The sequence below is a fragment of the Aotus nancymaae genome, unplaced genomic scaffold (genome assembly GCF_030222135.1).
Source record: "Aotus nancymaae isolate 86718 unplaced genomic scaffold, 86718_ANA_hifiasm-v0.15.2.pri h1tg000053l, whole genome shotgun sequence".
Taxonomy (NCBI): domain Eukaryota; kingdom Metazoa; phylum Chordata; class Mammalia; order Primates; family Aotidae; genus Aotus; species Aotus nancymaae.
Genome location: NW_026988467.1, coordinates 20,680,345 through 20,705,186, shown reverse-complemented (window position 1 = coordinate 20,705,186; position 24,842 = coordinate 20,680,345). Strand labels below are relative to the sequence as shown.

General features: G+C 47.6%; 1 protein-coding gene across 1 annotated transcript in view; it reads left to right on the top strand.

The window, feature by feature from the left end:
- The window catches only part of MYOM3 (myomesin 3), a 61,225-nt gene extending 50,192 nt beyond the window's left edge, over nucleotides 1-11,033 (top strand). The window contains exons 30-37 of the mRNA XM_064363465.1: nucleotides 2,125-2,212; nucleotides 2,755-2,793; nucleotides 3,049-3,157; nucleotides 4,388-4,551; nucleotides 5,152-5,188; nucleotides 5,379-5,401; nucleotides 7,493-7,548; nucleotides 9,171-11,033. Coding sequence (XP_064219535.1) covers nucleotides 2,125-2,212; nucleotides 2,755-2,793; nucleotides 3,049-3,157; nucleotides 4,388-4,551; nucleotides 5,152-5,188; nucleotides 5,379-5,401; nucleotides 7,493-7,548; nucleotides 9,171-9,434 — 780 coding nt within the window. The 3' untranslated portion in view covers nucleotides 9,435-11,033. The remainder of the gene's footprint in view (nucleotides 1-2,124; nucleotides 2,213-2,754; nucleotides 2,794-3,048; nucleotides 3,158-4,387; nucleotides 4,552-5,151; nucleotides 5,189-5,378; nucleotides 5,402-7,492; nucleotides 7,549-9,170) is intronic.
- The last annotated feature ends 13,809 nt before the right edge of the window (nucleotides 11,034-24,842 follow it).

Sequence of the window (24,842 nt, the reverse complement as noted above, 5' to 3'; positions counted from 1 at the left end):
TTTTTTGAGACAGAGTCTTGCTCTGTTGCCCAGGCTGGAGTGCAGTGGCACGATCTCAGCTCACTGCAACCTCCGTCTCCCAGGTTCAAGCAATTCTCCTGCCTCAGCCTCCTGAGTAGCAGGCGCATGCCACCACGTCCAGCTAATTTTTGTATTTTTAGTAGAGACAGGTTTTCACCTTGTTGGCCAGGACAATCTCCATCTGTTGGCCTCATGATCCGCCCGGCTCGGCCTCCCGAAGCGCTGGGATTTCAGGTGTGAGCCACCGCGCCCGGCCAAAAAACATAAATTTTCAATAGAGACAGAATCAGTATTACTGATTTTTTTCTTTAGCTCCATTACTGGCCCTGCCAATGACTGTGCAGGCTTGGGCTAGCCCCTGTCCCTCTCTGACCTCAGCTTCCATCTGCAACATGAGCCAGTTGGAAGGGATGCTCTCTCAATGCCTCCTTCCTGCTCCAACAGTCTAGGATTCAGGACAGGAAAGGAGTCTCCATGTGAGGCAGATCTGGGCAGCATAAAGCAGGCCTAAGCTGAATTCTCCCTCCAAGTCCCCTCCACCACCCCGCCCAATGGCCTTTGGTGGACTGTGGCCTGATTAAAAGAGAAACATAAGGCTTGCTCTTAAACATCAACCTTTTTCCACCCTGCTGCTGATGTCTGTGGCCTCACTGGGTGCCCAGGAGGACTGAACAGAGGTTTGCTGCTTAGGAAGAAAACAATGATTTCCAGGTCTTCTCCCAAATCCTTCCCAGGCTGATGCCAAGTCAGCCTTTGCCACCACTGTGCAAGCTCCTCAAACAGAGTGTGGCACCAAGTAAGTGCTTGATAGTTATGGAGTAATCATGAGTCCCATTGGTGCAAACTTTCTGGCCTCCTAAGAGTTACCTTCCTTGATCTCCCACAGCAGCTGCAGCACAAAGTCAGGGCAAGGATGGTGCTGTAATTTTACAGATGAGTAAACTGAGGCTTAGAGGATTTCAGTACAAAGACACAAGTCTAGAGGGTGGGGTCAGAAGCCACTCCAGTCACCCACCCTGGATTTGGCTGAGACCTTGGAGCCTTCATGGGATGGCGAGACATAAGAGAGTACTTTGGGGCTCAGCACCTCAATCCTCAGGTTAAAAGCTGCCTCTGTCTTGGACCCTGCCCCAATCCCACTGCATAGAGATGGTCCCGGTGGGAAGTATTGAGAGATGAGAGGCCGGGCACGGTGGCTCACACCTGTAATCCCAGCACTTTGGGAGGCTGAGGTGGGTAGATCACGAGGTCAGGAGTTCAAGACCAGCCTGGCCAATATGGTGAAACCCTGTCTCTACTAAAAATACAAAAAAAAAAAAAAAAAAAAAATTAGCCAGGTGTGGTGGCATGCACCTGTAGTCCCAGCTACTCGGGAGGCTGAGGCAGTGAATCTGGGAGGCAGAGGTTGCAGTGAGTTGAGATCATGCCACTCCACTCCAGCCTGGGTGACAGAACAAGACTCCATCTCAAAAAAAAAAAAAAAGAGAGAGAGAGAGAAATGAGGGTCTGGGAAGACAAATATTACTCCCAGGCCTCAAGGAAGCTGCTGTGTAATGAGAGGTCACTTCTGATCTCTGGACCTTGCCTTGAAAGCACAACTCAAGTTCTTGCTTTGCTGAGATTCAGACTTAATTTGGGGCTGACAAACACGGGTCAAAAGGACCCCCTTGTCCTAGGCAAGAGAAAACATGCTTCCTCCTGGGGAGCTGCAGGTGGTGGGGGTCCATCCATCCGGGAGCCACCAGAGAGTGAAAGCTGTGCCAGGTCAGACAAGCTCACAAAGTGAGGCTCACTGTAGTGCTCAGAGCAGCTGCCTGTGAAAGCACATGAAGGTGTCTAGTTCGACCCTCAGCTCCTCCTACTCCACCCCTTCCCCAGGCCCAGACAAGCCCCGAGCTAGGAATCCAAGGGCTCTGGAGCTGAAAGGAGCCTTAGAGATCACCCAGCCCAGATGAGTAAACAGAGGTCCCGGGAGGAGAAGGGTCTTACCTGAGGTCATGCAGAGAGCTAGGGGCAGACCTGGAGCCCAGGCCTCCTGATTTGGTATCTATCTCTCCTTCTGGAGCCCATGCTGACAGCACCATCGCTCATCCTTCTTTCCAGTTGTCCAAAAAGGACAAGGGGATTTACAGAGCGATGGTTTCTGACGATCGAGGGGAGGACGACACCGTATTGGACCTCACGGGTGACGGTAGGAGCTGGTGCTGGATCAGGGGGCTGCAGAGGGAGTGCAGTGGAGCAGACTGTGATGTGATCTGTGCAGTAAGATTTATGGGATCCCCATGTCACTTGGGGAAATTGAGGCACAAAGAGATTAAGTGGCTTGCCCAAGTTTTCACAGCTAGTCAGTGGCAGGAACCAGGTCTGTGTAACTCTGATGCCTGTGTTCACCACAGTACATCACAGTGAGACCAGGCTTGGCGACCTGAAGCCTGAGTTCACTCCTCTGTCCCACAGCAGGCCCAGGCTCCTCATCAGGCTGATCAGCTCAGCCTGCAAAAATCTGTCAGGTTTGCATGTTTGTTCTCCACACCTAGTGCCCTTCTCCCCACCCTACTTCTGAGTACCCTGAACCTTCCTATCCCCAAGCCATGACAGTCGTCCTGCAGAACTCCCTGTCCACCCCTAGAGCAGCTCACGGGCTCCACCAGCCTTTTCCAAGGATGTCCCCACTCTTAGCACATCCCTAGGGGAGCCCTCTGCCAACTAACCCTTCTGTCTGTCTCCCTCCAGCTCTGGATGCCATCTTCACCGAGCTGGGCAGGATTGGTGGTAAGCAGCCTACCTCTTTGCCCAGCCCTGCCCTGATGCCCAGCAGCCTCCAAGCAGCCTAACACCAGCCTTGGCTATCGGGAGTGGGTTTCGTTTCCAACCTCAAACATTGAAGAGAAAATCCTGCCTCTTCACAGCCCTACATTCCCCCCAGAGCACCTGCCCCCTCTGCAAGAGCAGAAGCAGACAAGCTGGTCCCAAAATGTGACGCCCATGGACTCAGGGAAGACTCACCCTTCTCCTCTGTCTCCCCAGCCCTCTCTGCAACGCCACTGAAAATCCAGGGGACCGAGGAAGGGATCCGGATCTTCAGCAAGGTCAAGTACTACAACGTGGAGTACATGAAAACCACCTGGTTCCACAAGTAAGTCCGCCTTGCCCCAGAGCCCCAGCCGGGCTGGAAAGGTTTCGGCACCTGCCACACAGGGTTCCCATCCCTTCTCCCTGCCCAGTCCTCCAAGCAAAGCCCAGTCCGGGGGGTTGGCAGACAGGGTCTCTCACTGGTCCTGCTATCTACAGAGGAGTTGAGGATAGAGATTAGCAGTGGGAGGAGGAAAAAGGCTTTGCCGAGAACCCCCAGGGAAGATGGGAACCTTGGTGGGACAACATGTTTCTGGAAACTCTATGGCCACAGCAGGGTCAGTCTCCGAGCAGCATCTGGGGGAGAAAGGACGAAGGGACAAAGAAGAGCCAAGTGGTCAGGCGGGTCAGGGCGCCTTTGTGGGCCTCTGCAGCCTTAGCAAACTTGGTCAGCCAGGCTTAGGAGAAACATGCAGAAGGGTGCATGGGGCTGATCACTCGCTGAGGGCCAGGGCTTGAAGGCAGGATAGACGAGGTGCCTACCGAGACTCAGCGACTCTCTGAGAGACCCCAGATAATTCGACAGCGGAGTTTTCCTGGTGCTTTTTATCATGTGCATGCCTCAGCCTTGTGGAGCAGACATTACTACACCCATTCTCTGGAGAAGGCGAGACTGATTCGGTCAAGGTTGTCAAATGAGTGAGAGCCAAGGACAGATGGAATTTCAGGACAATAGGTTCCTTCCCCTGCCAGAGTTTCGGAGCCCTGGGACTAAGCACAGAGGTGTTACCTCTGCAACACAACACTGGGGACAGAGGACAGTGTCTCTAGGAAGGAAATTTAAGTAAAGAAGGGGAGAAGTTTAACCTTATATGGTTTCTAAAGGTTAGAGGAGAGTGCTTGTGGGAGGAAAGCCTGGGAGGGTTTAAAAGGAGGAGAATAAAGAGGTGAGGAAGCTGGCTCCTGAGAGTGAGGGAAGTGGCAGCCACTTACCCTGAAGCATCATTTCCTTAGGGTCTCTGCCTGCAGCACACATCACAAATGCAGACTCAGCACCAACACATGATTGTCATGCCACAAGAACTGACGAATGAATGAATGAAGTATTGAATGATGAATGGAGGGTTGAATAATGAGTTAGAAAGTGAGTAGATATTTATCCAGTGCCTCATTAATGGCCACCACCCACAGCCCATGGATCTCGAAACAAAACCACAGGCAAAGATTTTGGGGCGGGGGTATCTGTTGACCTGCAGACAGGCAGCCTTAACTATTGCTCTGCCCTCACATTCAGAGACAAACGCCTGGAGAGTGGTGATCGCATAAGGGTGGGCACCACCCTGGATGAGATCTGGCTTCACATCCTGGACCCCAAAGACTCAGACAAGGGCAAATACACTCTGGAAATAGCTGCAGGGAAGGAAGCCCGGCAGCTCTCGACGGATCTCTCAGGGCAAGGTGAGCCATCCATCTATGTCTGCAGAGAAACCTGCTTAGAAAATCCCGAGGCTAGGCCGGGCACAGTGGCTCACACCTGTAATCCCAGCACTTTGGGAGGCTGAAGTGGGAGGATCGCTTGAGCTCTGGAGTTTGAGACAAGCCGGGGCAACATCTCTACAAAAAATAAAAATAAGTTATCATGGTGACACGTGCCTATATATTCCAAGCTACTCAGGAGGCTGAAGTGGGAGGATTGCTTGAGCCCAGGAGATAGCGGCTCCAATGAGCTGTGATCACCCACTGCACTCCAGTCTGGGCAACAGAGTGAGGCCCTGTCTCAAAAAATAAAAGAACAATAATAAAGATTACTCTGGGATGGGTGTTAAGGAAAGAAAGCTTTTTTTTTTTAACTGAATAAAAAGAAAAAAGAAAATCCCATGGTCTTTCGAGGTGATGACTACCTTCCCACCCAATCCCGGCAGTCACCCAAAGGAACATCAGAATGAGGAGGAGAGTGGAAGACAGTCAGGGATAAGCTCTGCTCCCAGGGTCACCCTGTCCCCACCATCGGACAGCAGAGGCCCTGATGCCCCCCTTTCTCCTCTGTCCTTCTTACAGCTTTTGATGACGCCATGGCTGAACACCAGAGACTGAAGTAAGTTTCCTCTACATTTCTCAGTGTGAATTACAGGACCCTCCAGGGTGTGGCATGAACTAGGCTCAGGACCCCTTCCTGGGAGCCCCAGCCAGCTCCACCTTTCCCTCGTCACCCCTCACCTCCACGTGGGCAGGACTGTCCTTTAGCAAGTGGAATTTCACATCTTGTTCTCATTTCTGTTTTTCAGAGCCTTGGCCATCATCGAGAAGAGTAAGTCTGCCGATATTTCTGTTGTTTTTGTTTCTGAATTTGGGGCTCTCGGTGGGGCTGCTGAAGGCCTCATTCCGCAGTGGGGTCTATGGGGCTCTAGGGTCTTACAGAGCTGCAGGGGAGACCTGGGCAGGACAGATACAGAGTCCGAGGACACCTGGGATTGTGTTGTGGAAGCGCCCAGCGTGAGCCTGGTCCTTGCAGGCACATGGACTACATTGGGGGGACCTGAAAGGAGGGGACAGACAGGAATGAGGCTGGGTAGGCCTTCCCGAGTGATCTGTGGGGACAGGGTGACTTTAAAGCTGAAGAGTCATAGCTTTCTGCCCACAACTGCATCATACTTCATAGCTGAAGATCTATGGCTCTCAAGGCATGGGAACCTCATTGAATCCAGGATGAAGCCCCAAACCCAGAGGCACATGGCACCACCAAACCCAGAGCCTCGGGGCCACCAGGGGAGCCACCACCAAGTCCACGAGCTCAAGCTTGTCCCATTCATCAGCCCCTACAACCCAAGCCGGTTCTAAGTGGCCCAGTGGTAGGAGCGTGGCTGTCTGTTCTCACTTCCCAGCAGATGAAGAGAAGGGATTCCAGTGAGAGAAAGACCCGGGCAGGCAGCAGAGCACAGGTGCGGCCGTAGAAGGAGAGAGACCACATAGCTCTAAGAACAGACAAGAAAACTCGCACCGCCAGCTTGAGGCCACTTGTGGGAGGGAGTAATTTGCTCTGCATGGCATCATTGTGCCCGAGTGTCTCCACTTGACAGCAAGTGCAGGCCTCAGGCTCATAGCTGTTATCGGGAAGGGGCAGTTGAGGGGTGTAAGTGGCCATGGAGTGAGAAGCTCCTGCAGGGGACTGGGGGCGCCTTGGTGGAGGCAGCACAGCCCAAGACCAGCTCAGCCTCAGGCCAGGAGGAGGCTCTTGTACCATAAATCTAATCATTTACCCAGCGACAATATCCCTGTTCCTCCTGGAAAGCCACATCCTGAACAGGAGCCCCATCCAGGACCCTAACAGAGGAAAGCTGAATTCACCAATACTGGGTTGCTGGGGGGTGTGGAATCGGAGCGGAGGGAAATGATCATTTCACCCAGCTGTGGAGGGCTGGTGACACTTTCTGCCCAACACTGCATCCATCGGTGGGGCCTTCCCCACCCCATCCGGGGTCCCACTCCCCTTTCAACAACTGGAGAGGCGCCACCTGCGGCGGGCTGTTTGCACATCCCTGATCCCTGGTCTAGGCCATACTGACCACTCCTCCTATTCCCACAGCTTCCCCTAAGTAGACTGGCTTTCTGCTTAGTGACTGACAGCCACACTCTTCCTGCCCACCCACAATGGCCACCAGGTCCTTTGCCTGATCGGATTCAAAGTGTTCCAAAAGCTTCTGTCTGGCTTTCTCTGACCCCTCTTGGTTCGCTCCCTAAGCTTGTTGGTCACGCCCGTTGTGTGGATTTGCCAGTTGAAGTCCCAGAGCAGTCCCATTTACCTTCTTCCTGGTTCTTGAGGGCAGGGGTATCACCAATCACAGCAAAGGACCTCAGATCAGTAACAAACACTTTATGTCCCGTATCTTCTACTTATGAATACGAGGAAGTGTGTGATATAGTTCCAGAGGTTTCCACCCAAGGCCAGGTGTGGCGGCTCATGCCTGTAATCCTAGCATTTTGGGAGGCCAAGGCAGAAGGATTGCTTGAGCCAGGAGTTCAAGACCAGCCTGGGCAACATGGCAAAACCCCATCTCTACAAAAAATACAAAAATTAGCCGGCATGTGGCACATGCCTGTAGTGTCAGCTGCTCAGGAGGCTGAGGGAGGAGGATCGCTTGAGCCCAGAAGGCGGAGTTTGCAGTGAGCTGAGCTTGTACTGCTGCACTCCACCCTGAGCAACAGAGTGAGACCCTGCCTCAAAAAATTAATTTTGAGAAAATAAAATTTAAAAAAATTTCTATCCAAAATGATGAAACTAGAAAAAAGAAAAAGAAATTTAAAAAGCCTTGCTTAAAAATAAACTCTCAACTCTATGAAACTTCTGGGAAGCAGCTGGCAGAAAAAGATTCATTGCTGGGGTCTCTCATTTCCCTTTCAGACCGTGCCAAAGTGGTGAGGGGTCTGCCAGATGTGGCCACAATCATGGAAGATAAGGTACTGACCCTTCCCTGCCCACAACCAGCAGCCCCCCGCTGTATTGCCTCCTGCGCCCATCACAGACCACGAAACAATGCAGTGTTATGGATTTGAAGCCAAAGCGTGGCTAAGTGACCACACCTCGTTGATTACATGTGGTACAAAGGAAAGCCATTGGGCCTGGTGTCTGCCTTCAGTGGATGCTTGACCCAGTTCTATCTCCATCAGTCTAGACAGCCCTCGGCATCATAGACTTTTGCCTGTGAGCATCAGCATCCACAGGAAATGTCTACTGGGTGATCCCTAAAAGCCTGTCTAGGACCGAACTTATATGTGCAAAACTAGGGTTTCTGAAAACAATTGCTGACATTTTTATGGTGCTTCCTTTGTGCCAGGCACAATTCCATATATGTTACCTATTTTAGCTTATTTACCATCAAGGCAATCACATGAAATAGGGTTTTATGTCAGCAGGGCGCAGTGGCTCATGCCTGTAATCCCAACATTTTGGGAGGCTGAGGCAGTCAGATCACCTGAGGTCAAGAGTTCGAGACCAGCCTGATCAATATGATGCAACCCTTTCTCTACTAAAAACACAAAAATTAGCCAGGCGTGGTGGCATGCCCCTGTAATCCCAGCTACTCAGGAGGCTGAGACAGGTGAGTTCTCCTGAACCCAGAAGATGGAGGTTGCAATAAGCCAAGATCACGCCATTGCGCTCCAGCCTGGGCAATAAGAGCGAAATTCCATCTAAAAAAAAAATGAAAGAAATAGGGTTTTATTTATTACTAATCATACTTTATAGCTGAGGAAACCCAGAGTCCCTTAACCCAGGTTAAGGAACATAAGGTCACACAGCTTGAAGGGGCAGAGCTGAGATTCACACCCAGGCAGCTGAACTCCAGAGCCTATGTGTTTAATTATTATATTACAGTGCTCTGCATTAGAGCTTGTTTGTTCAATAATTTTCTATTTTAATTATAAGTCTATGTACTAAAGCAATATAATCTTACTTGCACAGTAAAATCATAGTGACATATATATTTAAAAAAGCAATAAAACAAAGTGAAGGCCATTCTAGGGTTGATAATTGCTAGAGTAATCATGGTCTGAGATTCTAACTATTAAGTATTCCTGTAGAAAGGTTGAGGATGGCTAGGAGCAGTGGCTTACACCTGTAATCCCAAAACTTTGGAAGGCCAAGGCAGGCAGATCACCTGAGGTCAGGAGTTCAAGACCAGCCTGGCCAACATGGTGAAACCCCGTCTCTACTAAGAATACAAAAATTAGCCAGGCACAGTGGCATGCGTCTCTAATCTCAGCTACTCGGGAGGATAAGGCCCAAGAATCTCCTGATCCTGAGAGGTGGAGGTTGCAGTGAGCTGAGATCGCGCCACTGCACTCCAGCCTGGGTGACCGAGCAAGACTCCATTTCAAAAAAATAAAATATAATAAAAGGTTGAGGATGCAGGATGTGGGGTTAAAATAAAATCTCTCCCCTTTATAAATTACAATAAAACACATGTATTAAATTATCACAGGGACCAACCCGAACTGGGAGCTCTCTAGGAGCATGAAAGTGAATGCCAAGTTCAAGTTACAAGGAAGTGAGACTATTCTCTTCCTGTCTTTTCAAACAGACCCTGTGCTTGACTTGCGTCATCTCAGGAGACCCCACCCCTGAAATCTCTTGGCTGAAGAATGACCAGCCTGTCACCTTCCTTGACCGATACCACATGGAAGTGAGGGGCACGGAGGTCACCATCACCATTGAGAAGGTCAGCAGTGATGACAGCGGCCGCTACGGTGTCTTCGTCAAGAACAAGTATGGCTCCGAGACGGGCCAGGTCACCATCAGTGTGTTCAAGCACGGAGATGAGCCCGTGGAGCTGAAGAGCATGTGAAGCGTGTGTCTGGGCACAGTCTCAGTCTAGTCTGCATGGACCAGTAGGGACAACCAGTGGGTCACAGCCTGGCATAGGCTACAGGGGTGGGGCAGAAGGAAAAGGGACAAGATAGAACCCAGGATGTGAGTGTGGGGGTGGAGCAGATGCACCAAAGTGGTGAAGCAAAAATCCTTCTGGGGTCCTGAGAGGCCTCTAGGAGAGCTGGATGAACCCTGGACCCGGAATAGAAGACCTGGCTGCACTAGCACTATCTACCGGTATTGGCATCTAAGTAGAGATCAGGGCCGGGCGTGGTGGTGCACGCCTGTAATCCCAGCACTTTGGGAGGCCGAGGCAGTGGATCATGAGGTCGGGAGTTCAAGACCAGCCTGGCCAACATGGTGAAACCCCACCTCTATTAAAAAAATTTTTTTTAATTTTAAAAAGTAGAGATCAGGTACTAAACACTAAAGATTAATCAGATACTAAACACGGCTCACTGCAACCTCTACCTCAAACACTAAACTCTAAACACTGTAGCTCCCACCACATAGAATTATCCCAAACCAGATGTCAAAAGTGCCAAGGGTCATGAGCCCTGCCACATACTGATACATCACACCCCTCTTTTAGGATACCATAGTTTCAATTCACATAAGTTCAAGAGACATTTATCTGAAGTCTAGCATGTGGCAGGCTGAGGATGGAGCTGGGAATACAAAGGTAACTGATAAGCAGGCTCTACTTGCAAAGAGGCCTTAGTCCAGTAGGAGAAACAGACCTGGGTGCAAACAATTCCAGGACAAGGCAGGACATGATAAAGATGATAAAGTACGTTCAAGGAAAGTGTTGCCAGTGGTCCAAGGAGGGAGACAGAGGGTCGTCCCAACAGGGAGAGGTAGGGCTTTTAAAATACCTTCATCGAGGCCAGGCAAGGTGGCTCACATGTGTAATCTCAGCACTTTGGGAGGCTGAGACAGTGAATCACCAGAGATCAGGAGTTCAAGACTAGCCTGGCCAACATGGCAAAACCCCGTCTCTACTGAAAATACAAAAATTAGCTGGGGGTGGTGGCAGGCTCCTATAATCCCAGCTATTCAGGAGGCCAAGGTAGGAGAATCCCTTGAACCTGGGAGGCAGAGGTTGCAGTGAATGAAGATTGTGTCACTGCATTCCAGCCTGGATGATAAAGTGAGACTCCATCTCAAAAAGAAAAAAAAAGAAAAAACCACACACCTTCAACTAATTAGCAAAATTGCTGTTGGGCCCTGAAAAATTAGTCCAATTTTGTGGTGGTAATGGGAAAAGGACATCTCAGGAGCAGAGTCTGGTGGGAGCAAAGGGAAGGAGGAGGCTGAGGCTGCCCAGGTGGCCTTGGATACCAGGCTTGGAGCTGGTAACCTCCAGGGCTTCCAGCGCGGGGCCTCTGCCTGGTATGACAGACACTGGCTGGCCTCACTTGATGGATCTCAGTAGTGAGTTGGGCATTTCTCTGCCTCTCAACTTCTTTTTAAAAATTAGATGGGGAGGGTTCATAAAATTATAGACGTTTGTTGTAAAATTTTGGAAAACCCTGGAAATTGCAGATGAGAAAATAAACATAACCTATACTCCCAACACCAGGAAGTAACACCTCCTCTCATTTCTGAAATGGCTTCTGAACTGAAGGATAAGTGAATCACCCCTACAGTCCCCACCTCTGCACATATCAAGGCGTGGTGGGTAACATACTCCCCAGCAGCTCACCTTCCAGGCTGCGTGGTGCAGGCAGGCCATGTGTTTGATGAGCCCTCTGCAGGGAGCGGCGGGGATCAGGGTGACCTGACAGGAGTTGGGGCATCACGCAGATCATGGAGGCAAATGCTGCTGGTTCCAAGCACCCCTCTAGCACCCACTGGCTGTGTGACCTTGCACAATACTTTTGCTTTTCTGGGTCTCAGTTTCCCATCTGTAAAATCAGCAGGCTGGAAGGTCATTTTGAGGGCCCTTCCAATGGACACAAAGTTTTTGTTTTGTTTTGTTTTGTTTTGTTTTTTGACACAAGGCCTGGCTCAATTGCCCAGCCTGGAGTGCAGTGGCACCATCCTCGCTCACTGCAACCTCTGCCTCCCAGGCTCAAGCGGACCTCCCACCTCAACCTCCTGAGTATCGGAGACTACACGCCACCACGCCTGGCTATGCTTTGTATTTTTTATAGATACGGAGTTTCACCGTTACCCAGGCTGGTCTCGAACTCATGAGCTCAAGCAATCCACCTGCCTTGGCCTCCCAAAGTGCTGGGATTACAGGCATGAGCTACCCTGCCCAGCCAGATTATTTTATTACTTCCCAGAACTCCATCCTCTTTTGCTTTTCTCTTCCTATGAATATGTAGTAAACAAAAAGACACCATCCTAGTCCATCCTCCCACTCTTATACTCCCAACATCAGAGGAAGGTCTTGGCTGCTTTGGCGTGTCAGTGAAAAAAATGTCACAAATTTCAATGAAATAGGACGGCCTGTTGGCCTTGGTGGAACATGACGTGAGCGTCCCTGTTGGTACAAGTTGCACTTACACTCTAAGAAGCTGCAAACTGCACTTCATGGGGCTGGAGATGCCGTGAGCTTTGTGATTGCTGATGAGCCAGTTTGCGGGCAGAAGCAGGTCCCTGGTCTGGTGCATCAGAGTCCTTAACATGTGAATCACAATTTTATTTATTTATTTTTTTGAGACGCAGTCTCATTCTGTCGCCAGGATGGAGTGCAGTGGCGTGATCTCAGCTCACTACAACCTCCCCCTCAAACGATCCTCCTGCCTCAGCCTCCTGAGTGGCTGGGACCGCAGGTGTGTGCCACCACACTCAGCTATTTTTTTTTTTTTTGTATTTTTTGTAGAGACGGGGTTTCACCATGTTGGCCAGGATGGTCTCGATCTGTTGACCTCATGATCCACCCACCTCGGCCTCCCACACCCTGCCGAATCATGACTTTTTAAAATTCTTGCCCTGGCTGGGCCTGATGGCTCATGCCTGTAATCCCAGAGCTTTGGGAGGCCGAGGCGAGAGGATCACTTTAGCCTAGGAGTTCAAGACCAGCTTGGGCAGCATGGTAAGACCCTGTCTCTACAAATAGTAAAGAAAAACTAGCCAGGCCTGGTGGCATGTGCCTGTGGTCCCAGACACATGGGAGACTGAGGCGGGAGAATTGCTTGAGCCCAGGAGGTCGAGGCTGCAGTGAGTCGTGATGGCACCACTGAAATTCCAGCCTGGGCAGCAGAGTGAGACTCCATCTCACAAATGTAAATCAATCAATCAATCAATCAATCAATCCTGGCCTAATAATTCCAGGATGCTTGGCATATCTCAGTCTAGTTTTAATGTTTGATCTTTCTCTTCTGTGTGTTTTACCTTTTAGCATGCCTTGTAATTCCTTGTTAAAAGGCAGGCACAGCATAAAAAGGAAATGCTGTAAATGGGCTTTAGTGGCGTGGCAGTGAGGTGTGCGGGAGAAGCATTCTAGAGTCTATGACTAGGTCTCGGCAAACACTCCATGTGAATGTGTCCCCCAAAGTTCATGTATTAGAACTGAATCCCCAGTGCAACAGTGTTGAGAGGTGGGGCCTTATAAGACGTGATGAAGTCATGAGGGCTCTGCCTTCAAGATTGAATTTTTCTTTTTTTGTTGTTTTGTCTTGCTCTGTCGCCCAGGCTGGAATGCAGTGGCACCATCTCGGCTCACCGCAACCTCCACCTCCTGGGTTCAAGCGATTCTCCAGCTTCAGCCTTCCAAGTAGCTGGGATTACAGGCACCTGCCACCATACCTCAATAATATTTGTATTTTTAGTAGAGGTGGGGTTTCACCATGTTGGCCAGGCTGGTCTTGAACTCCTGACCTCAAGTGATCCATCCTCCTCGGCCTCCCAAAGTGCTAGAATTATAGGCATGAGCCACCATGCCCGGCCATGAATTAATTACTGATCCATAATGGATTATTATCATGGGAGTGAGTTAGTGATCTTGGGAATGGGTAAGTCATCATAGATCCTTGATAAAAGGATGAGTTTTTCCCCCTTCCCCCACACTCTGTCACCATGTGATGCCCTCTGCCACGTGATGATGCAGCACAAAGACCCTTGCCAGATATGTTCCCTTAACCTTGGACTTCCCAGCCTCCAGAACTGTAAGAATTAAATTTATTTACAAACATCCAGTCTGGGCCAGTTGTGGCAGCTCACACCTGTAATCCCAGCACTTTGGGAGGCTGAGGTGGGCAGGTCACTTGAGGTCAAGAGTTTGAGACTAGCCTGGCCAACATGGTGAAACCGAGTCTCCACTGAAAATACAAAAATTAGCTGGGCATGTAGGTGAGCACCTGTAATCCCACCTACTCGGGAGCCTAAGGCAAGAGAATTGCTTGAGGCTGGGAGGCAGAGAGGTTGCAGTGAGCCAAGATTGCACCATTGCACTCTGCACTCCAGCCTGGGTGACAGATTGAGAAGCGGTCTCAAAATAAATCACAGTCTGTGGTATTCTGTTATAGCAACACAACATGGATTAAGAGACACATATAGGCTGGGCATGGTGGCTCATGCCTGTAATCCCAGACTTTGGGAGGCCAAGGAAGGCAGATCACCTGAGGTCGGGAGTTTGAGACCAGCCTGACTAACATGGAGAAATCCTGTCTCTACTAAAAATACAAAATTAGCCAAGCATGGTGGCACATATCTGTAACCCCAGCTACTTGGGAGACTGAGGCAGGAGAATTGCTTAAATCCGGGAAGTGGAGGTTGCAGTGAGCTGAGATCATGCCATTGTACTCCAGCCTGGGCAAAAAAAAAAAAAAAAGACACATATAATCCCAGCATTCTCAGAAACTCTCCATGGACCTCCCAGCATGCTGGACTCACAGCTGGAGTCTAGGCAGGACACACAGCTGGAAGGAAGGCTGGCCAGCCAGGCAGCTTCCCCTACACTCCTCCTCGACACCTGCTGGGTCACCTTTCACATTCTAACCAGGAAGCAGTCTTTGGCTGTTGGAAATAGATGCTTGGTGCGGCAACGGAAAATTAGTACTGGGACAAAAGATCTTTCAGCAACACAATTTTTATTTCCTGGACTGCAGGAAGGGTACTCTCACTAGCCATCTTGCCACGAGAGTACAAAGAACAAAGAGAATACACACAAATTTATTTCTTACGCATTTGGGGTCGTCCTTACTGCTGTGTCTGATCTCCGTTGGCTGGAGCCAGACCTCACAATCTCAACTAAAACTCGACTGGCAACAACTTAAAACTTTTCTAAACAGGTAAAAGCAATGGAGAGCTGGGACATGCCTGTGAGCACGTCCAGCACAGGTATCTTGGTTTAAGGACAAGGACCTAGAAATGTACTACGTGCCTGTAAGCACAGCATGTCTAACAGCTACATAGGATAGGGCTTAACTAAGTTTTTAGCACACTTATGATTTAACAAGAAAGGAAACTTTAAAAAGGAACTTTTCTACTTCCCACATTGGCCTAAAGCATTAAAACCATTAAACAGAAGGGCACAGAAAGCAAGAAGCTGGATGGGAAATGACAGCCTGTGTAATAACTTACCCACTCAGCCTCAACCACAGCTCTAGTGAGATGCTTTCCATACTTTAAAAATTCCAAATAACTTCAAGCAACTTGAGTGATATTTTCATGCCGAAAATAGTCTCAAAAGCAGCACTCCCCAGAAATCTCTAGCTGGAAGAGGCCAGATATTTGATTTTCGGCAGTTGAGAAAAGTATTACTGCTGGAGCCGGAGTTTCAGTTAAGGGCAAAACAAATTGCATAGCCTGTGAGGAATGTGCCTCTTTTCACCTGGGCCTCCAGAAATCCACGTGTGCTGGCATGATTTTTACATCATCACTTCCTGCACTAGCAGATCTAAGGAAAGAAAAACGCAGGGCCACACAAAATCCCTTTTATTCCGATAATAGAAGTGTTCACGGTGAAATGAGTCTTTGGGTTTGGTCTAAAATACTTTAGTCTACAAAAAAGTGCGAGGAGGGGAGATAAATGGAAAAGTTAGCAAAATAGTGATGCTCTCGAAGCTGGGTGATGGGTGCCTTGGAGTTCACTCTGCCATTCTATGTATGAATATGTTTGGAATTTTTTCATAGTATAAAAATTTTAGAGACCCCATGGGAAACAAATCTCCAGCAGTCTTTTCATACAGGAGTCATGCTTGTTATTTATATCCGGCAATTAGTCAAAGATATTAGATACAGGAGAGTGTGCACAGAGTTCCTCTCCTGCAGGCAATTTACATAACCTGTTATTTTTCAGTTGTGCAAGTTAAAATGAATGGGTGCTCTACAAGAAATAATTATCAGGCAATGGCTGCAGTTTTCTTTCAGAAACTTAACCATCCAAGGCATTCACTGACTCCACATTCATTCAACGCAGACTTTCTAGAGATTACCATGTCTCCAGAACCTACAAAATTAAAGCCTGGTGCTGTATTGTGAGATCCAGCTTCCTTTTACCCAATGTATGACTTGATTAACTTATTTAGCCTGTCTGCTTCTCATCTGTAAAAGCAAGGCTGCTATGAGAATTAGATGATCCAAGATGAGACTGTCTTGGGCTTATGGAAAAAAAAAAGAGAGAGAGAGAGAATTAGATGAGAGGATGCTTGCTTGCCAAGTAACCAGCAGGGTACCTGACAGGAGCTAAACAAATGATAGATTTGCCCACCCACCCATTCCCTGGGGATGTCACAGTCAACTGGGAAAGAGGTGTCAATCCAACCCCCACAGAATTCAACAGTTCCTTCCTTCTGCACAATTTTGACTGATGATAGTATGAACGCTTCCAGAAATGAAAGCCCACAACCTCACAAGGGATTTTTAAAGTAGTATCTGTCATAGTTTTTCATCAACAGAAATTAGAAATGCTTGTTGTAGAAAAATTAGGTGAGACAGAAAAGAAGAAAAAACACCCAGAAACCCACGAGCCAGAAGGTAGTACAGTGGAAATGAACTCGCTTATCAACTAACCTAACAGATATTCCCAATTCCCCATTGCTACCTCCACTCTAGAGACTGGGACATTAAATACGCACTTTCCCAGGTTCTCTTGTGGCTGGGGGTAGCCATGGGACACAATTCTGATCAAAGAGAAATAAGCCAACATCTGCTGGGGCACCTTGGTAGGTTCTTGGTGTTCCTGATCAAAGGGACAGACACTGCAGGCACCATACAACTCCCTTCCCCCTTCCTGACCCAAGTGTGGTCATCCTGGGGCTGCGGCAGCCCTCGATTTTCTTTATGGCAACCCAACCATAAAGAAAAGAAAATCACACGCCAGGCACGGTGGCTCACACCTGTAATCCCAGCACTTTGGGAGGCCAAGGCAGGTGGATCACGAGGTCAGGAGATCGAGACCAGCCTGTCCAGCATGGTGAAACCCTGTCTCTACTTGAAATACAAAAATCATCCAGGCATGGTGGCACATGCCTGTAATCCTAGCTACTCAGGAGACTGAGGCAGAAGAACTGCTCGAACCAGGAGGTGGAAGTTGCAGTGAGCAGAGAGATCACACCATTGCACTACAGCCTGGGCGACAGAGCAAGACTCTATCTCAAGAAGAAGAAAAAAAGAATCACAGCAATCCAGCCCTGACATCTCCACACTGCTGCCATCAGACTCTCAACCACCCACCTCCAGGGTACAGGTTACACATGAGAGAAAACTTTTTTTTTTAAATGAAGTTTCACTCTTGTCACCCAGGTTGGAGCGCAATGGTGTGATCTTGGCTCACTGCAACCTCCACCTCCTGGGGTCAAGGATTCTCCTGCCTCAGCCTCCCAAATAGCTGGAATTACAAGCATCTGCCACCATGCCTGGCTATTTTTAGTAGAGATGGGATTTCACCATGTGAGTCAGGCTGGTCTTGAACCCCTGGCCTCAAGTCATCCACCCGCCTCAGCATCCTAAAGTGCTGGGATTACAGCGTGAGCCACTGCACCCGGCCAATGAGAGAAAACTTAACCCCTCTATGTTAAGCCACTGTGAGTTAGGTTTTCTGTTCCTTGGTGCTGAAATCATTCCCAACTCACACACCACGTGTTAGCATGTTTGGTGTATTTCCTGCTAAGTTTAACAGAGTTGAAAAATCCTACGAACAATTTAACACTCTGGTTCTGTATACGCCATGACATCATAAGAACTTTCTTCCATCATTAAAACATTCCAAAACCCCATGTTAGTGTTTGTGTTATAATTATGTATTATTTTCATATCACTAGAAATTATTTCAGATTTTTCCCTTGTAAAACTGGGATGATCATCCTTATATATAAATTTTGCCTGCAGCTCTGAAAACTTCTTTAGGATAGATTCTAGAAGGGGAATTACTAGGTCAAAGAGCATGAATTACTAAATTAAAAGCTCTTCAACAGACTTACAGAGGCCAGCAACCAGTGATGGTATCTTGAGCCTTCCCCTTAAACACAGGTCACAAGTTAGTCAAACAAATATGATCAATTTATGTTAGTCAACACAAATTTTATTTATTATTTATTTATTTATTTAGACAGAGTTTTGCTCTCGTTGCCCAGGTGAAGTGCAATGGCACGATAAAGATATCTCGGCTCACTGCAACCTCCACCTTCCCCCTTCAAGTGATTCTCCTAACTCAGCCTCCTGAGAAGCTGCGATTACAGGTGCCCGCCACCAAGCCTGGCTAATTTTTGTAATTTTTTTTAGTAGATACGGGGTTTCACCACGTTGGCCAGGCTGGTCTCGAACTCCTGACCTCAGGTGATCTGCCTTCCTCAGCCTCCCAAAGTGTTTGGATTACAGGCATGAGCCACCACACCCAGACTATTTATTTATTTTTTCAGACAGAGTCTTCACTCTGTCCCCCAGGCTAGAGTGTAGTGGTGCAATCTTGGCTCACTGCAGCTACCACCTCTTGGGACTCAGGCAATACTCCCATCTCAGCCTCCTGGGAAGCTGGGACTACAGATTGTGTACCACCACACCCAGTTTAATTTTTGTATTTTTTATAGACATGGGGTTTTGCCATGTTGTTCAGGCTGGTCTGACTCCTGGGCTCAAGCGATCCACCTCCTGCCTCGGCCTTCCAAATGCTGGGTTGAGCCACTGCACTTGACCACAAATTTTGTGAGTAGTTCTTTTGCTCCAGGTACTATGCTAGGCACTGGCAATGCAGTGGTAAACAAAAAAAGACATGGATCCTGCCCACATCAGAAATGCCATTTATCAGATGTTTACCCAGAGAGATGGGGGTTGGGTTTTATTGGACCACAGCCAACTGATGAAAGGACAGGCTCACCATAAAGTTGAAAAGTGGAAACCAACCAAGAAAAATGCTTGTGGTTCATGTGGAAAATATAAGACTAACACACTTAATAATCAATTACAATCTAATCATATGGTGACTGGTATACAGTCACCAACAAGGATATTGCATGGCTGGGCATGGAGGCTCACACCTGTAATCCCAGCACTCTGGGAGGTGAGCCCAGGAGTTCAAGACCAGCCTGCACAACACAGTGAGCCCCTGTCTCTACAAAAAAATTTTAAAAATTAGCGAGGTGTGGTGGTGCATGTCTGTAGTTCCAGCTACTCAGGAGGCTGAGGTGAGAGGATCGCTGGAGCCCAGGAGGTTGAGGCTGCAGTGAGCCTTGATCACACCACTGCACTCCAGCCTGGGCAGCAGAGTGAGGTCCTGTCTAAAACATATATATATATATATGGTTTTTGAGACAGAGTTTCCCTCTTGTCACCCAGGCTGGAGTGCAATTCGTGATAAAGATATCTCAGTTCTTTATCGTGGCTACAGTGAGCCATGATTGCACCACTGCACTCCAGGCTAGGCGACAGAACAAAATCCTGTCTCAAAAAAGCTATACATATATGTACATATATATACATATATATATACACACACACACACACACACATATGTATTTGCTATATTAGCAAAAAAAGTTTAGAAGCATCGGGGACAAAATGGCTGGGCTCAGTGGCTCACACTTATAATCCCAGCACTTTGGGAGGTCAAGGTGGGCAGATCACTTGAAGCCAGGAGTTCAAGACCAGCTTGACCAACCTGATGAAACTCCAACTCTACTAAAAATACAAAAATTAACCAGTTGTGGTGGTGTATGCCTGTAATCCCAGCTACTCAGGAGGCTGAGGCAGGAAAATTGCTTGAACTTAGGAGGCGGAGTTTGTAGTGAGCCAAGATTGTGTCATTGCATTCCAGCCTGAGTGACAGAGAGGTGGAAAAAAAAAAAAAGAAGCACAGAAAAATTTTCAGGATAGGTTTTAAAACTGAAAAGACAGGTCAAGCACGGTGGCTGGCATCTGCAATCCTAGTACCTTGAGAGGCTGAGGCAGCAGATCGCTTGAGCCCAAGAGTCTGAGACCAGCCTGGGCAACATAGCGAGACCCCATCTTAATTTTTAAAAAGTAAATAAATACTTTTTAAAAAGAAAAGAAAAAAATTAAATTAAAAAATGAGAAATTCATCCTGTGCCATTTCCTTCTTCCAAGTGTTGACTCCTCTTCGGAATCTGCCTGCTTTTATTTAATCTCCAGAGCTTCTGATTTTTTTTTCCCAGACTTAACAGTTGGAACCTGCAGGGAGCTCAGTCTAGTTGGATCTTACTGTCACACCATGAGTGGAACTCCTCATTGGGACTTACTGTTCTGGATTCTGTCTTCGGATGTTCCCTCTAGGTGAGAAGTTCACAGAGGCAAGAGGACATGTCACTCAGAGCAACCCTCCTCCTGGGAATTGCCCCATGGACTGTTGGCGTCTGCCTTCTGACTCATAACACGAATTTTGGATAGGGCGGGGCACCCCTTACCTCGGCACTCTAGAGAAAGCCCAGCAGGCGGGACCTTTAAGTGACATCCACGACTGAACAGTTAGAACTCAAGGTTCATTCTCTTCAACCATCTCAGCAGTAGCAAATTTCTGAACTATGAGTGTGAGTTTATTTTCAAAGGCTGGGATTACAGGCGTGAGCCACCATACTCGGCCCAAACCTGCTTTTAGAGGTGTGGGGTAACCACTGAAAGAATTAAAAATAGAATCATTGAAGCTACTTGAGAGGCTGAGGAGGGAGGATTGCTTGAGCTCAGGAGGTGGAGGCTACAGTGAGCCATGATTGTACCACTGCACTCCAGCCTGGGCAACAGAACAAGATCCTGTCTCAAAAAAAAGAGAGAGAGAGATTCTCAATGGCGTTTTTCATCTGCAGAATGAAGTGATAAAAATAAATAAATAAATAAAGTGATTGAGTCAGCTTTGTTTTCTGGGGGTAGGAAGGCAACTAAATGCACTTAGTTTATTTAGTATTTGCCTAATAACATAATTTCCGGTCCCTAAGGCAGCCTCAGGGCTAACAGCACCAGGCCCAGGGTCAGGTTCCATGGGTTCCACTAATTGCTTGCTTATCCAGACCTAATCACTTAACCTCTGCAAATAATACTTTCATCTGCCAAGGAGTGATAACAAATGGACCTCCCTGTTTAGGTGAGGTGCGGAGGAGCCCATAAACGCTCTCATTACTATTCAAAGGATTGGCTGGCTTTGAGGCAAGTCAGCTTCCAGCAGCGCCTTTCCCTTTCATTCTGAGTCAGAGATGGAAGTGAATACAGTCACATAGAAGATTACAAAAGCCTGCCGCTGGCCAAAAAAACTCAACTCTCCCAAGCAGCAGTAACCCCTGCACTGGCTGTCAGCTGGGGTCTAGCCAAGTGGGCAAATGGGCTGGTGGCTCAGAGGGATTGGCTCCTCCTGACTTTGACCAGATGAGCCGGCTTTCCTAGCTCTCACATCTTGTGGCATCTCCAGTTGCTTCCCACTTGCTTTTGTCACTGATTACACAGTTTAAGATGTTTAATAAACTTGTCTAATTATCCATCTGGTGCTGACATGACATTTTTTTCAAATCACTTGCTTATTTCTAGAAAAATTAAAATAACACTTTGACTATCAGATGTGGCACTAGCAAATCATTTTCATGTATATCTTTCCTATATGCTACCTCATCTGATCTTTACAATTGCCCTTTGGTAGATATTCTACCCAAGAGGGAATGGAAGATTAAGAAGGTTAAATAACTTGTCAGTGATTTGCAGGGCCTCTTTTTATTTTTTTTAATATGGCTATTAGAAAATTCAGCTGGGCACAGTGCCTCATGCTTGTAATCCCAGCACTTTGGAAGGCCAAGGAGGGAGGACTGCTAAAGCCTAGGAGTTTGAGATCAGCCCTGGCAACATGGCGAGATCCCTGTCTCTACAAATAAAAACAGCTGGGTGCAGTGGCATGTGTCTGTAGTTCTAGCTATCAGGAGGCTGAGGCGGGAAGATCACTTGAGCCCAGGAGTTCAAGGCTGCAGTGAGCTGTGACCATGCCACTGCACTCCAGCCTGGGTGACAGAGGAAGACTCTGTCTCCAAAAGAACAACAACAACAAAATTTAAAATTCTCTATATGGCTCTTGTTATATTTCTGTGGGACAGAACCAAGTTAAACTGTTCAATTAACAGACACATCTGGCTGGGCTTGGTGACTCACACCTGTAATCCCAGAACTTTGGGAAGCCAAGAAGGGCAGATCACCTGAGGTCAGGAGTTCGAGACCAGCCTGGCCAACATGGTGACACCCTGTCTCTACTAAAAATACAAAATTAGCTGGGTGTGGTAGCACACACCTATAGTCCCAGCTACTCAAGAGGCGAGGCAAGAGAACTGCTTGAACCCGGGAGGCGGAGGTTGCAGTGAGCCAAGATTGCACCATATACTCCAGCCTGGGCGACAGAGTGAGACTCCATCTCAAACAAAAACAAAAAACAAAGACGTCTGCCGAGTGCTGTGGCTCACACCTATAATCCTAACACTTTGGGAGGCTGAAGCGAGTGGATAACCTGAGGTCAGGAGTTTGAGACCAGCCTGGCCAACATGGTGAAACCTCACCTCAACTAAAACTACAAAAATTAGCCAGGCATAGTGGTACATGCCTGTAATTCCAGCTACTTGGGAGGCCAAGGCAGAATTGCATGAACCCAGGAGGTGGAGGCTGCAGTGAGCCAAGATTGCGCCACTGCACTCCAGCCTGGGCAACAGAGCAAGACTCCATCCACCTCAAAAAAAAAAAAAAAAACCCAGAGACATCTGTGGTTCAGTAGAAAAATGGTGGTGAAAAAGTCAAGGGACCCTAGTTCAAGTCCTAGCTTTGACAATATCTGGCAGTGTGCCCTTAAACAAACCACTTAATGTCTCTGAGCCTTGGTTTCCCACCTCTAAAATGAGCAGCTGGATCACATTATTTCACTGAGCCCCTCCACCCTGACAGTCTGTTCGTACCAGCAACTTCCTCAGTCCATCTTGGTCTTGGGGTAGTTTCTCCTCTGGGAATCCTATCTGCCCTTTCCTAATAATAAACTCCTGGATAGAAAGATAGTAAATTACTGCCCCTCTCGCCCCGGGTCCCGGTCTCACTGCATGTACTGTACCAAGAGCAATGCTGGCACCTAATGATAACTGGCTGGTGGTTTGACACTTGTTTGAAGCATATTGTTAATAGCTCCTGCTTCCTTTTCCTTCGGCTCTCCATTCCTCCTTCCCAGGATTTCCCCAGAGAGTCACGTATTACAATTCCAAGGAGTGTGAAAGCATTGTGCAGTTTTGTAAAATCTAAATAACTTCTTACCACCAGATTATGCAACAGGCGAAGTGAAAAGCTGCAGAACGGATGTCATCTTCCAGCCCAGGACTTCGGATCCTACGTGTGACCATCAGAAGGAGCAGAAGAAAAGAAACAAGTGGACAAGCTTTTGTTCTGGGTCTGTTTTCATTTATTTTCCACAGGCATCCCAGGTCACATTGTCAATTATGAAACTAATTTGATTGCAAATAAAACACAAGTTAATTCACTCCATGAACAATTTCTTAAATTTCTGCTTTTAAAACAGCATTCTGGCTGGGCGCGGTGGCTCACACCTGTAATCCCAGCACTTTGGGAGGCTGAGGCGGCCAGATCATGAGGTCAAGAGATTGAGACCAGCCTAGCCAACATGATGAAACCCCATCTCTACTAAAAATACAAAAAAATTAGCTGGGCATGGTGGCACACGCCTGTAGTCCCAGCTACTTGGGAGGCTGAGGCAGGAGAATTGCTTGAACCTGGGAGGCGGAGGTTTCAGTGAGCCAAGATCGCGCCACTGCACTCTAGCCTGGTGACAGACAGAGACTCTGTCTCAAAAATAAATAAATAAATAAATAAATAAATAAATAAATAAATAAAACAGCATTCTAAATTTAATGTAATTAGGAATTGCCTAAAGGATAGGTGAAGGGTCCCAACCATTTTTGACATTTGGTGGCCTCTCAGCATTGGGCAAATTCCAAAATGTCAAAAAAATATTTTCTGACAGCAGAGAGTTCCATAGAAGCCACAAAAGCAGTCATCAACTTTAGGAACTTGGGCTAGATGAAAGATTCACTTAGAGATAACGTAAATGGAACTCTTACTTGGTGCTACAGCTCTGTGCTGGGACATGAGTGATTGCATTTAATCATAGAGCTCTTTTTTTTAAAATTATTATTATTATTTTTTTAAAGACGGGGTTTCACCATGTTGGTCAGGCTGGTCTTGAACTCCCAACCTCAGGTGATCCACCCGTCTTGGCCTCCAAAGGGCTTGGATTACAGGCGTGAGCCACCACGCCCAGCCAATCATAGAGCTCTTAACAGCTCTATGAGGTAGGCTATGAAATCTGTAATATGCATACTATCCCTCGATAGAAAAAAGAAGGAAGGAAGTGGGAGAGGGATCCTTTCTTAGGAAGCATCCTAAAAAATCAAATAGTCTGCATGCCTGTAATCCCAGCACTTTGGGAGGCCAAGGCAGGAGGATCGCCTGAGCCCAGGAGTTCAAGACCAGCCTGGAAAACACAGGGAGAACCCCCGCTCTCTACAAAATAAAAAAGAAATCAAATGGTCTGTAATTATCTGCTGACTGCTCAAAAAGAAGTATGTGCTTAAATCTGTCAAACATGATGCATCTTTATAAATCAAGATAAACATATTATAAAGAACCAATTATAAACAAAATCCAAGTTGCCGTAAAATTTCTAAAGTTAATACTATTCTTCGTCACACTCTGGATAACTCTTTCTGATCATAAGCCCTTGACAGACACTAAGAAGGAAAATCCTTAAAGCAAAAAAGTCTGTCCTGTTGGTTTCATGCCTGTATTTCCTCTTTCTAACAAATAGTGATACCCTAGGTCTTCCTATGAACAAATAAAACAGCCCCTGACCAAAAAGACATTTATCCAATATATGCATAAATCAGAAAAAGAAACAAACAAAACAGTTTTGATATAATGTTTATCCAACTATAGTTTGATTATTACAGTGGGAGGCCGAGGC